The sequence below is a fragment of the Nycticebus coucang genome, chromosome 18 (assembly GCF_027406575.1).
Source record: "Nycticebus coucang isolate mNycCou1 chromosome 18, mNycCou1.pri, whole genome shotgun sequence".
NCBI classification, from domain to species: domain Eukaryota; kingdom Metazoa; phylum Chordata; class Mammalia; order Primates; family Lorisidae; genus Nycticebus; species Nycticebus coucang.
Genome location: NC_069797.1, coordinates 57,157,623 through 57,170,605, shown reverse-complemented (window position 1 = coordinate 57,170,605; position 12,983 = coordinate 57,157,623). Strand labels below are relative to the sequence as shown.

Below are 12,983 nucleotides of genomic sequence, written 5' to 3'. Positions count from 1 at the left end.
AAGCCTTTCTAGAGGTTAACGCCACTGGGGTGGGTCTCAGCTTCCTTTGACCAACTCACAGCCCCATATTTGAACATCTCTCATGGAGTCCTCATCTTTCTATTCTGCTCTGACATTCCTATTCTGTACTAGATGGTGGGAGGGATGAAATACCTAGCTTTGTTTAAGAAAAAAATATTAACCACATTTATTTAGTATTTTCCATTAAGTGCTGATATTCAGCTAGGGTGCACCAGTCTGGGTGTGCTTGTCTGCCTCTGTTTTGGCTGGTGGCCCAGTGAGTGGGCCTGGCTGACGAGTGGAGACCAACAGCCTGCATGGGCCCCGGGGTGCTGTGAGTCTGCACCAGGGGGAGCTGAAAGATTAGCAGGAGTCTCCAAGGGAGGAGCTGGTGTGTTTGAAAAGAACCCTGAGCAGGTGGAAGCAGCTAAGAAATGGCAGTGATCAACTGGAGGAGGTTGAGTGGGAAGAGCTGTAGACCTTCTCCTTGGGTTTGCACACTGATGGTGGAGTCTTCTCTCCTTTAGCCAACCTTGACCCTGCTCTGAACTCAAGACCCACGGCCCAGAATTTTGGAAAGGCAGTGCTGGCAAAGGCCAGACAGGGGTCTCTAGTCCAGTGCTCCCATTTTAGAGATGAGGAAACTGAGGCCTAGAGAGAGGAAACTGCAATAGATACGGAAAAGAAGACGTGGAGAAAGTATTTTAGAGGCTTTTCTATTGCTTTCTACGGGAAATGATTCAGATGGTAGATTCAAGGATTCAGAGAAGGATTAGACATGGAGGGTCCGAGAAAGGGAAGTGACTGCCCCAAGCCACCTTGCAATTTGGCAGAGCCAGACTTACAACTCATGTCTCTTTGATGTGCTTTTCTTTCTTTTATGTTGCCAATCTCATTTTTAAAAATAGATAATGATGGAAAAAGAACAAAGATAACTCTGTATGGGTGTCACTCTTTCTGATAAAGTAAAAATAGGGACAATTATGAGACCATTTCAGACATGCAAAGAGATGTGGGCAAGAGGGCTGGGCGGTGGCCCTGTGGCTCCCCTTGGGGTGGACCATGCTGGTGTTTCAGGTAGGAAGGAAACTTGGAGGCCTGGATGAATTATAGGAAGCCCACACTCTGAGGTGCCCACTGGGGAACAAGCTCCAGATTGAGCTGGACACTGAGCCCACCATGGGCCTGAGCAGGGGGAGATGAGGTGCCAGTATGAGACCATGGTGGAGACCAACCGGCAGGACGTGGAGCAGTGGTTCCAGGTCCAGGTGAGGGCGGGCTGCCCAGCAGGGGGGACTCAGCTTCCATCGGGGCAGGGAGGTGACCTGTGTGCTTATGCCGCAGTCTGGGGCATCAGCCTGCAGGCCATGTGCTGCTCTGAGGAGCCAGAGCTGGGACTCTGTGAACGCCCTGGAGGGGGAGCTCCAGGCCTAGCCCACACCAGTGAGTCCCTCTGCCTGTGCAGGAGACTCAGCTGGGCTCCATTTCCCACCACATGAAGCTCAGAGAACTTAACTAATTTGCCTCTAGTTGGAGAGCAAGTAAGGAGAGAGGGACAGACACCGAGGTTGGGCCTGTGGCTGGACTGTCTCCCTGTGTGTCTGTGCTGTGGGATGCAATGCCATCCACGTGCCACTCCCTGAGGCCACATGCAAAGCTGCCTGCCTGCCCTGCACCCCTGAGCCCCTGGTTGCAGCCCCTTTGTGAGTCCATCCTGTGCACCCATCCACCTGGGGTGGCAGCAGATTCTGCACACAGGATTGGTGGGGACCCTCCTGTCACGGCAGATGGGAGGGAGGAGATCTGGGACTCACCCTCACCAGGTGGGGCGGGAGCCCTGTGGCTCTGCAGTTTCTCAGGACTCCTCCGGTGCTTTGACTGTCAAGGAGTTGCTCCGTGGGGCCTCTGTCCTTCTTTAGTGCTTGGGAAATTGCATCTTTCTTCTGGTTCCTGGCCCAAAAAATTAAATGAAGCTGCATAGTGAGAGTGAGCCTATTGTTGTGGGGTTATTTCACTGAGTTACAGTGTCTGCTCTAGTATTTTTCTTTTTTTGAGACAGAGTTTCACTATGTCGCCCTCAGTAGAGTGCCGTGACGTCACAGCTCACAGCAACCTCCAACTCCTGGGCTTAAGGGATTCTCTTGCCTCAGCCTCCCCAGTAGCTGGGACTACAGGTGCCCACCACAATGCGCTGCTGTTTTCTTATTGCAGTTGTCATTGTTGTCTAGCTGGCCTGGGCCAGTCTCAAACCCGCCAGCCTAGGTGCATGTGGCTGGCGCCGTAACCACTGTGCTACGGACACCGAGCCTCATGTTTTTCTTTTTTTAAATACATTTTATTGTGTGTATTTAAAGTATACAACATGATGTTATGAGATAGTAGAATGGTTATTGTGGTTAAACAAATGAACATATTCATCATCTCACATCGTCTCCCATTTCTACCCCCATGGCAAGAGCAGCTATAATTTACTTATTTAGCAAAAATCCCTCCTACCTTACACTTGTATTAACTAGAGTCCTCATGTTGTTCGTTAGATCTTTAGACTTGTACATCCTGTGTGTTGCTGCTCTCTGTCCTTTGACTACTCTAGTGAGTTTTAAACCAGGGCTGGACTTACTTGCTGTCTAGAAAGTCATCTTAGTGGGTTTGACCAGTATGACAGAGAGTGAGGACAAGCGCGCACAAGCTGTTGAACGAAGTGAAACAATAGAAAAAAGAAGCCTCTTTATGTCAAACTGGGGTCTCAGCACACATGTGTCTCAGGTTGCAGGGTACAATGTAATTCTAATTGGGTTGTGCTCACAAGAGTTCAAACGCAGTTCTGATGGGGAAATGGGGTGCAGAGAGAAAGCTGATTTGTTTTGGGTCACACAGCTCGTAGGTGGTAATGCTGGGGGCAGAGGCTATATAGGAATGCCCCCGCTTTAAAGAAATAAAGCCCTTATCTCACCTTGGCAGCCTAGAAGAATGCTATCCTGTGGGTGATAATGGGCCAAATAATTCAGTCCTGCCTGCCTGGGTCACCTGCCCTTGCCATGTGTCACCAAGTTCCATGGTCAGAACTTGGGAGTGTGTTCTTGCTAATCCCAGTAGAGGGTCGATAAAGGACCCTAGATTCCTGTCACTGGGTGGAGAGTGGTGCTTCAGAGGAGACTCAGCTTCATGCTGAGAACTGAGAAAGGGGTTCTAAGGATCAGGAGTATAGACGACCTGGCTCACAGCCTGCTTGTGGGACACACAGGCTTGTCCTATCTCACGGCTCTAGGAGGAAAGTGATCTTGTCTGGAAACCTCTCTTTGTAGCTCCCATTTCCCTCTGTAGGCCTGATGTGATCTCCAGCCCCGGCGCTCCCAGAAGTCCCAACCCAGACGCTAAGCTCCTGGAGTCCAGACCAAGGAGGAGTTCACCCTTGATGTGAACGCAGAGTACCCATCCCCTGCAGGTGACCAATGTGTTGGATGGGGTGTGACTCCACTCTCACAGACCCCAACTACACATTGGCACTCTAGCCCAGGCACCTAAACAACCGAGACATGACAGCAGTGAGAGGGTCATTCCTCACAGAGCCCCGGCATCTGGGCTCCCATCAGACTGGTGTGGGGAAAACCTCATAAGTGGATGTTTTGCAATTCTGCCCTGTAGCACAGGAACATTCGTCAACCACACAAAGACTACTGAGTTATGAGAAAACTTGGTTTTCAAATCCAAACTTGGATTTTGGAATTTATTAAAAGTAATTTTCTTAGCAACTGATGACCACTTTCTGGAATATGAATCCTTCCAGGTAATTCCCTGAGCAGATTTTATATCCCTTATTTCCAAAAAGAGAAAATAAAAGCTCTGTGGCTCAAAAGGACACAGAAAGGCAGAATCTGCACTCTCTTCTGTCTACCTCCAAAGTGCTGCTTTCTTTTTTCAATCATACACCTTTCCCGTTCTCTTTTCTGGCTCTACAAAGTCGCTGCTTCTCAACCTCGGCTGCCCATTGGAACCAACCAGAGAGCTTTAAAAGATACTGATGCCTGGGTCCCACCTGCAGGGATTCTGATGTTGTTGGTCTGGGTGTGGCTTGGGCATTAGAATTTCTAAAAGTTCCTGGGGGATTCTAATGTGCAGCAGGAGGTTTTCAAGGTGAGCGGGGCGTGTTCACTCTAGATGTTTCTGCTCACTATGATTGAGATTGTTCCCTTTGATTACAGTGGTGGTTATCAAGTTTGAGGGTTCCTCAGACACTTAGAGGGCTTGTTAAGCTGCAGATTCCCAGGTTTCAACCCCAGGGTTTCTGAACTCAGTGGGTCTGGGATAGGACCTGAGAATGTGCATTTCTAACAAGTTCCCAGGGGATGCTGATGCTGCTGGCTGAAGAACCTAACTCTGAGAACCATTTCCCTAGAGGCTGACAAAGCTAGTCTAGAAAAAAGTCTGGCACTGATTTTATTTCAGCACAGTGTAGAACCAAACAAACAATTTTCTTCATCAAAAGGCATCTTATCTATGCTGGCTCAGCCCTGCCTAATGCCTGCTAAATGCCTCACCTGTGTTTGTACCTTTCCTGGGTCATTGTCAGTATCTGAGAAAGGTCAAGGGTGACTTTGAGGGGAGCATGCAGCTTTGGGACAGAAGGTTATTTCCCAGCAATGCACAAACAAACCAGCTGGATCTGCTCTTTCCAGAGGTGCCTGTGTTTCCCTAGACCCCCAAGATCCAGCTGGGACCTTGGAGCTCTAAGGGGAGCAGAGGAGGTCCCCTGGCCCAGTGACTGGTGAGATGATGAAGCAGTTGTCCTTAGAGAACTATTTTACCAGCATGCTTTTGATCGTGTGTTCATTTTTCCACATTGTTTAAGAATCTGTGATTTTACAAGGTACTTGGTTCGGCATACAAGCACCTTAGCCTGGTCATACTGTGTTTCTCATTAATTTCTTACTTAATGAAACACAGACTGGTGGAGGACCTCCTCTGCTCCCAGGCTCTGCGCTGGGCTCTGGGGACCTAGAGATGAATGAGGAAAAAACAAGAAGACAAATTCCCTGATCAGTGGTGGGCAGGACACAGCCACAGTTTCCCAGAGTAGGAGGTGCAGCCAGCATGGCAGAGATATTGCCTGGGAAGTCAGAAGAGACTTCACAGGGAGTGTGGCTGAGCCTTTCTGTCTGTGATGGACACCGTGTGGCTGAGCCTTTCTGTCCGTGATGGACACCGTGTGGCTGAGCCTTTCTGTCTGTGATGGACACCGTGTGCCTGAGCCTTTCTGTCCGTGATGGACACCATGTGGCTGAGCCTTTCTGTCTGTGATGGACACCGTGTGGCTGAGCCTTTCTGTGCATGATGGACACTGTGTGGCTGAGCCTTTCTGTCTATGATGGACACCATGTGGCTGAGCCTTTCTGTGCGTGATGGACACCAGCCACCAAGGAGTTTCAGATGCAGGATCTTTCATAATCACAGGTTTGCAATGAGCAAAATAGAGCAAAATTTTCAATATTTGCATATTTCCCACCATGAGGATCTTTGAAGTATATCCAAAATCTATTTTTACTACGGCTGAGACAATTTCATATTTTCTTTTTTCTGAGATCCCTGATTATCAAGGATCTTTCAACTGTCTCAATTCATCTTCTGGAGTCTCTTTGGTTGACCGTCTCCCACTGGGGCAGCATGAGCCTTAAGAACCTAATATCCCAGAGGCTGGGTTGCAGAGAAGCCCGGAGCAGCACATGATGCCATCAGAGGCGAGTCTGAGGCTCACAGACGCCACCACATGGGCCTCGTCCCTGTGCCTCTGTGCAGAGCTGGAAGCTTGAGATTGGATTAATTCACACCCCCGTCAACCGGATACAGTGGGACCTGTTTCCCTACACATGTGCCAACACAGTGTACTATTATACAACTTAAAACAATCTGACAAGGAGAAAAGAGTATATTATTATTTTTTAGTTTGTATTTCTTATTCACAAATGAGCAAACATTAATATATAGGTAAAAACCTATTTAATTTGAACAAAAGAGTGCCTTTTCCATTCATGAAAGGCTCAAGAATAGGATGCCTCAAATAACAAATGATGTGCTAAGTCTCTTCCCTCAGGAGTCTTCACGGCTTCCTTGACCTATGATTGTTTGGGGGCACCCTTTCTTAACACCTAGGATGCGTGGCATTGCAGGGCTGTACACATGGCAGTGGTCTTAAATCTTTTCCTCCACTGCAGGGTGTGACCGGTGATATTCCCATGCAGGGTGCAATTCCCTGGATGCCCCCAGTCCCTTTTTGCAGTAGGGGCTATGATGTAGACAAGGTAGGTTCTGGGTTAGGCCCCATCTCCAGATGCCCCCCTACAACTCCACACCTGTTTCTCCCTCTGGGTGAGATATACCCATTGGCCCCATCGCTACGTTTGAAAGTAGCATCCTCAGACAGCAGCTCCTCACCTCCATCTGCAGCAGATGATGTTATGCTTCTAGAGACTAGTGTGTCTAAAGTCAGAATCTGTGCAGACAACTTTGTGCTCCCAGGTGAATGAAGGAAGAGGGCTACAGGCTCCCACCTCTGGCACTCTGTCTTCACCACTTCTTGTTAATGCACCTGGCATATATTGGGCTGTCATGGGCCACAGGGACTCTTTTTAAAGGGTTGGCAAGGAAGGCAGTCTGAGGATTCCCACGCTATATTCGCCTCCTTTGAGAAAAATACAAATTGGTGAAACCAAGTGACTTTACAAAGGGATGCGCCACACCCGTGTCATTATGCAAAGTAGCACACTCAGTAGAAGCCCCAGCCAGGACCACAAGATCAAACTTCAGCCGAGAGGAGCGTCACCCGGATATACAAAGCTTCAGCAGTGATGTTACAAAGTAATGAGCATCATATGTTGTGATTAGAAGAAATCGTGGCTTTTAGCCCCTGGGATGAATCTGGCAGAGGATAAAGTCAAAGGATGGAATCTACTTAGCAAAGCAAAGGAGATGACTTTAACAGTTCAGTTCTCTGGTTTATAGAGGAGCTTGCTGCTATGTGGAGGTGGAGGAGAGTAACAAAGGAGTGTCTGAAGATGTAACGTATGCAGATTGCACCCAGCGGCCTCAGCCTCGGAAGGGCAGGAGGGCTTGCTTGGTGATATCTCCTAATGATGGTGTCTGTAAAGGGCTATTCAGTGGTGAGCTCTGAGTAACCCTGGGGTCAGAGTTGGCCACCAGTTACACTCCTGGGAAACCTGATCTGGACTGAATTGTCAAATTCTGTTTTTCTCCTTGGATAAAATTCCAATAGCCTATGTTTCACATATATCTATCTGGTCCCCATAGAGGTGCATGCTCAGCTTTTGTTCAGTGCTAGAAATGATCATTTTCTCAATCACTTAGTTATAACCACGTTGGGGTCTTGTGCTACATTAGGTTTTTCTTCGGCCTAGGGGTCAACTTACAAACTGCCATACGTTTTGAGAGAATGCCTTTGGGATCTAAGAAGTCAGCTCTCTTAGATCCCTAGTACCAAAAGCTGTCAGAATGCCCAGGGCTTTCCTCTGGGCATTTTCCTGCTTAGACCTTGGAGAAACCCTGTTCTATTGTGTAAGTTTCTCAACATCTGTATTTTCTGAAACACGAAGGGAATAATATACAAGGCCAAATTTTTGTTTTATATAGTAATTTCAACTTTTTGGCCAGGTTCCAAGCATTTTAGTTTTTAGTTCTAGCAGTGACAGAGCCATTCTCCTTGCGGCAGGGCACATGTGGTGGGCAGCCCCTGGAGTCAAAAGAAGCTGATGTTGAGAACAGGCTTGACACCTTATAATGGGGGTGATCTTAGAAAAATGTCTTCACACCTCTGGTCCTCAATGGCTGACATGGGTGCTAACCGACTGTAGACTCAAGGAAGCAAGGCATGAAGACAGAGACTCTGATCACTCATGTCCTTTGACCTTCATGGACAAGCTCTTATTTGGGATTATTGTTCACTTTTTTGTTGTTGTGTCTGGCTTGTTGGGCTCACCCTCCTTGGCCCATGGTTTTCAGAGTCATCCACCTGCTAACGAGCTTCTCAGACATCTTCTTTGAAACACCACATCTACCCAAGGTATGGTTGTTTCCTGACGTCAGGGGCTGTTTCCTTTTAGCCAGCTATACCTCAAGCATGTGGCACAGTGCCTGGCACAGAGGACTTGTTCTTTCGGTGGATTTATCTAAGTCTTACAGGTCCTCAAAGTGAGTCTGAAAGGCAGATGACTGAAGACAGAAGCAATGTAGACCTTATTGATAACCAAACACCATAACCTCCATCAGTAACAAGAATCTGTTTCTTCCTTGTATAGGGAAGGCTGGTGGAGTCTTCACCAGGTGAGCACGTCTGTCGTCACAGGGGGTAAGTCTCCTGTGAACCGTGGACCAGCAGGAATGCTCACTCCTCCAGTGTGGGCACAACCATAATGAGGCCAACACCTAGTCAGGGTACATGCATCTGATGGTTAAAAGAACTTTTCTTCTTTGAAAAATAATAAAAATCTTCTGTCTTCCCAATAGCCAACGTGATATCAAAGAGCCAGGAGGCACCTCAGATTCCTCAACATTCCTTTAATGAGCTGAGCAACTTTTAATAAAGCCGATAGCTGAGTAACAGGCTGACGGCACAGCAAATAGGCAGGTGATCAAGGAGTGAGGTCAAGGCGTGTGCACCAGCTCCCCGCCTGGGAGGGGTATAAAAGGGACAGCAGGGGAGGAGGGCCTCAGACTCGTGGTTGGCCTTGTCAGTTGATCTGAACTCCTGTGCAGCCTCTGCCCAGCACCATGACCTCCTGCCTCAGCTCATCCTGCTCTCTGGGCTACCCCAAGCCCCTGGGAGCCAGAAACGTCTGCATCTCCCCCGTGGATGTCGAGTGCCAGCCCAGAGTGGAGTGTCTCTTGGCCAACGTGGCGCACGCCAACCGCATCCGTGTGGGGTCCACCCCCCTGGGCCGACCCAGCCTCTGCCTGCCCCCCACCTGCCACGCTGCTTGTCCCTTGCCAGGGACTTGCCACGTTCCCGGCAACATCGGGAGCTGCGGGGCCTACGGCGAAGGCAGCCTGAACGGCCACGAGAAGGAGACCATGCGTTTCCTGAACGACCGGCTGGCCAACTACCTGGAGAAGGTGCGGCAGCTGGAGCGCGACAACGCGGAGCTGGAGACCAAACTGCGCGAGTGGAGCAGGTGCCACGAGTCGAGCGTGTGCCCGGACTACCAGTCCTACTTCCGCACCATCGAGGAGCTGCAGCAGAAGGTGAGGCTGGGGCAGCCGGGGCGTGCTGGGTCTGAGAAGGCGGAAGGGTGGCAGGAAAAGCGCACCCGAGGCCCAAGAGCTTGGGGTACTTGGATTCTCTCTGGACTTGGGTGTAGATACCACACACGAGCTGGCACCCAGAGGGTGATGCTATGTGTGTGAACCGTCTTCTTGGATTTCCTCAGATCCTGTGCAGCAAGGCTGAGAACGCCAGGCTGATTGTGCAAATTGACAACGCCAAGCTGGCTGCCGATGACTTCAGGATCAAGTAAGTGAGGCTGCAGAGGGACAGGGGACTCTTTCCTCCACCCTACGTCCCCAATGCTTGCTGAATGAGTGGATTGCTGTCCTTTTTCTTCCTTACTAAATTCCCCAAATTAAAATTTTTACTGTTACCAAAACTAATAGAAGGTGGAGGAGAAAAACCATCCTTAAATCCAGGGAGTGTGTTAGTCTTCCTTTGCTTATTTCCCTGAAATGGTAGATAGAGCACTGAGTTCCATCAACCAGGAGAAAATAAGGTGATTTCAAGGATGAACGGTGGCTCTGGAATTCATGTGGAAGTCAGGGAAGCATCAGCGATTGAGTCGCTGTCTAGATGTACCTGTGGAGCCCTAGGGGACCAGGTCCTTCCCCAAGACAAAATTGAAAGATGGAAAAACAGCTGAAAACAAGGAACACAGGAGCAGGAAACCAACGACCGACACCTTGTGCAGTGGTGTGAGTGCAGCGCTGGGTCCTAAGACACGCGATTGTAGGAAGTCAGTCAATCTTTTCCAACCTCAGTTGCCTCCACATACTATGGTGAGAAGCAGCAAGGTGCTGCTGTGAACGCCTCACCAGGCCATGTGCTCTTTCAGAAGCTGGGCTGTGTCTAATTCCACTTTGAGCCTAGAGGGCTAAGTAGAGTGAATAAGTGAGGATCCAAGGTGGCGAGGGAGGTGAGGGCCAGGGCAGGCGGCAGGGGCTGCCCTGGGCATCCTGACTGACCCCACACCTCCCGTGGTCGAAGGCATGAGAGCGAGCTTGCCCTGCGCCAGCTGGTGGAGGCGGACATGTGCGGGACCCAGAAGCTCCTGGATGACGCCACCCTGGCCAAGTCTGACCTGGAGGCCCAGCAGGAGTCCCTGAAGGAGGAGCAGCTTGCCCTCAAGAGCAACCACGAGCAGGTGTGGCCGAGGGCGCCCAGACCCTGTGTGCGGGGGGCCTGGGCAGGCAGGGCCCCACTCCACCCTGACCTGTGGCTCTCAGATGGGAGCCTGGACCCAGCTGGCTTCAGGACAGAGGCTTGGTGTCGATCTGAGGGCCCAGGTGGCCTATGGCCTGCGGGGGCCTTGCCTCACACATGAAGTTCTCCACATAGGTTCCCCCCAGGGCCCTGGGCAGGACTTTCCCATTTGCTTGCGTGTGGGGCTCCCTCCTGCCGCTTGTCGGGGTGGGGATGGCTCTGTCTGCTCTATCAGAGGCCCCTCCCCTTCAAGTCACCATCCCTTCTGTCCCTCAGGAAGTGCAGATTCTGAGGAGTCAGCTGGGCGACAAACTCCGGATTGAGCTGGACACTGAGCCCACCGTGGACCTGAGCCGGGTGCTGGGGGAGATGAGGTGCCAGTACGAGACCATGGTGGAGACCAACCGGCAGGACGTGGAGCAGTGGTTCCAGGCCCAGGTGAGGGGATGCTGCCCAGCAGGGGGGACCTGGCTTCTGTCTGGGCAGGGAGGTAACGTGTGTACTTGTGCCGCAGTCCGAGGGCATCAGCCTGCAGGCCATGTCCTGCTCTGAGGAGCTGCAGTGCTGCCAGTCGGAGATCCTGGAGCTGAGATGCTCAGTGAACGCCCTGGAGGTGGAGCGCCAGGCCCAGCACACCCTGGTATGTGGCCCCTTCCCCCTCACCACACTGCAGTCACCACATGCCTGGCCTGGTAGTACTTAATTTCGGAGGTCTCACTACCCTGCTCCTCCCACCTGCTGACCACTTTGATTGCCAATACCTTTTTTGTATTACTGTCAAGCTCATTTCAAACCCAGAAACTCATCTTAAAAAGTCAAAACTATTTTAGAATGGGCATTAGTTCAAAAAGTTTCACTGAGTTCCCACTTTTGTTAAGTGATGGATACATAGGGATGGATAATATGCAGCCAGTTAGCCTTGGAGGCTCTGCTAGTCTGGGCACAAAGTCTTGCTCACAGCCAGCTTGATCTATGGAGGGCTCTGGGATGTGAGTTCCTGTAATTCACCCTGTGCAGGGCGAGCCTTCATTTTGCAGCACTGCTGGCCATGTCATCATCATTGGTGACATGCAGGCCCATCTCACCCCTGGGTCTCTCCCTCGCTCTCTTCCCCCTGCAGAAGGACTGCCTGCAGAACTCCCTGTGTGAAGCCGAGGCCCGCTACGGCACGGAGCTGGCCCAGATGCAGAGCCTCATCAGCAACGTGGAAGAGCAGCTGTCCGAGATCCGGGCCGACCTGGAGCGGCAGAACCAGGAGTACCAGGTGCTGCTGGACGTCAAGGCCCGGCTGGAGGACGAGATCAGCACGTACCGGAAACTTCTGGAGAGCGAGGACTGCAAGTACGTGCGATCTGGGCAGTTCCTGGCTAAATTATTTACCCAATTTTCATGCGGTCAGGGCATCATATGGGCTGTCCCTGACCAGAACAGGCTGTGTTTGCTCCTTTACAGTGAGTCGCTGCCCTGTGCTACCCTGTGTTTCTTTTTATTTTCTTTATAACTTTATTCAAATTAATATGCGGGTATTACCCTGTGCTTCTGTGTAGTGACAGAGTGTGAAGGGAGTGACTATTCAAGAGGACATTTGCCTGGTCCCCTGGGGCTTCTTGGCATAGCCACAGCCTGATGAGAACAGAGCCATGCATGTTGTTCCTCAAACAGGAAATGTGACTATACATCCCACCGGCTTTTGGACTTGCTTTTTTTCTTTCTTAAATTCTTCCCAGGAATTTCCCACTTCATCTGAAAACTCTAATTCTGGAAGGCATTTTAGAGACCAGGTTGCCTAACCGTAGAGTCACTCAGTAGGCACTAGTGGCTGTGGGTGTCAGCTGTGGGTGTCCTGTTGTTTTGGAGGGGGGATCCCTTTCTCACGCCCTCTGTATCACTGAGGCTCCCTTCTTCCCGCCCTAACTCTGGTTGCCCTGCCACCTCTCTGCAGGCTCCCCTGTAACCCGTGCTCCACTCCACCCTCCTGTGTGCCTGCGCCGGCGCCGTGTGCTACTCGTCCAAGCTGTGCCCCCCGCATCGCCTGTGGGCCTGGATCAGCCTGCGGAGCCTGCCCCGGGGCCCGATTCTGAATACTGGTAGACCAGCAGGGGCTGTTTAAGGCGAGGTGGTGCTCAAAGAGAAATGCTTGATACACGTTTAGAAAACCGGATTTCTGACGATCGCTGACTTCCTGAATGCAGGGGCCTGTTCCAAGGCTATGAGAGGCCAGGAACAGTGGAATCTTGATGGGAATCCATCCTTTCCAGCTCCTGGTCTTCCCACATGAGCTCCCTGCTGGATTCCAACCACCCGTGGAGACACACAATGTCTACATTGGAGAGATTTAAGGACGGGAGTTAGGCTGAAGATGCATTTTGGGGTGGGAACAGGGCATGACTTAAGGCTGCATTTGCATTTCGAGGACACCAATTTTAGCAGGAGATTTTAATCATTTGTGATGTGGGAAGTCAGAAACAAACTTCTCTGGCTGGAATTCCCCACATTCCATAGGATG

At 50.7% G+C, this 12,983-nt stretch overlaps 1 protein-coding gene across 1 annotated transcript; it reads left to right on the top strand.

Annotated features, from left to right (window-relative positions):
• The first annotated feature begins 8,508 nt into the window (after positions 1-8,508).
• LOC128571125 (keratin, type I cuticular Ha8-like) lies at positions 8,509-12,558 on the top strand. The gene is made up of 7 exons (XM_053570765.1): positions 8,509-9,249; positions 9,435-9,517; positions 10,262-10,418; positions 10,754-10,915; positions 10,992-11,117; positions 11,598-11,818; positions 12,420-12,558. Exons 1-7 carry the CDS (start codon positions 8,779-8,781, stop codon positions 12,556-12,558), a joined length of 1,359 nt encoding a protein of 452 aa, XP_053426740.1. The 5' UTR covers positions 8,509-8,778.
• Positions 12,559-12,983: the final 425 nt, after the last annotated feature.

Excerpts from the sequence above, each read along its gene's own strand:
- LOC128571125 (XM_053570765.1), top strand. The coding sequence starts at position 8,779 with ATGACCTCCTGCCTCAGCTCATCCTGCTCTCTGGGCTACCCCAAGCCC. Across the intron at positions 9,518-10,261 it reads GCCGATGACTTCAGGATCAA|GCATGAGAGCGAGCTTGCCC; the intron begins GTAAGTGAGGCT and ends CCGTGGTCGAAG. Across the intron at positions 10,916-10,991 it reads AGCAGTGGTTCCAGGCCCAG|TCCGAGGGCATCAGCCTGCA; the intron begins GTGAGGGGATGC and ends CTTGTGCCGCAG.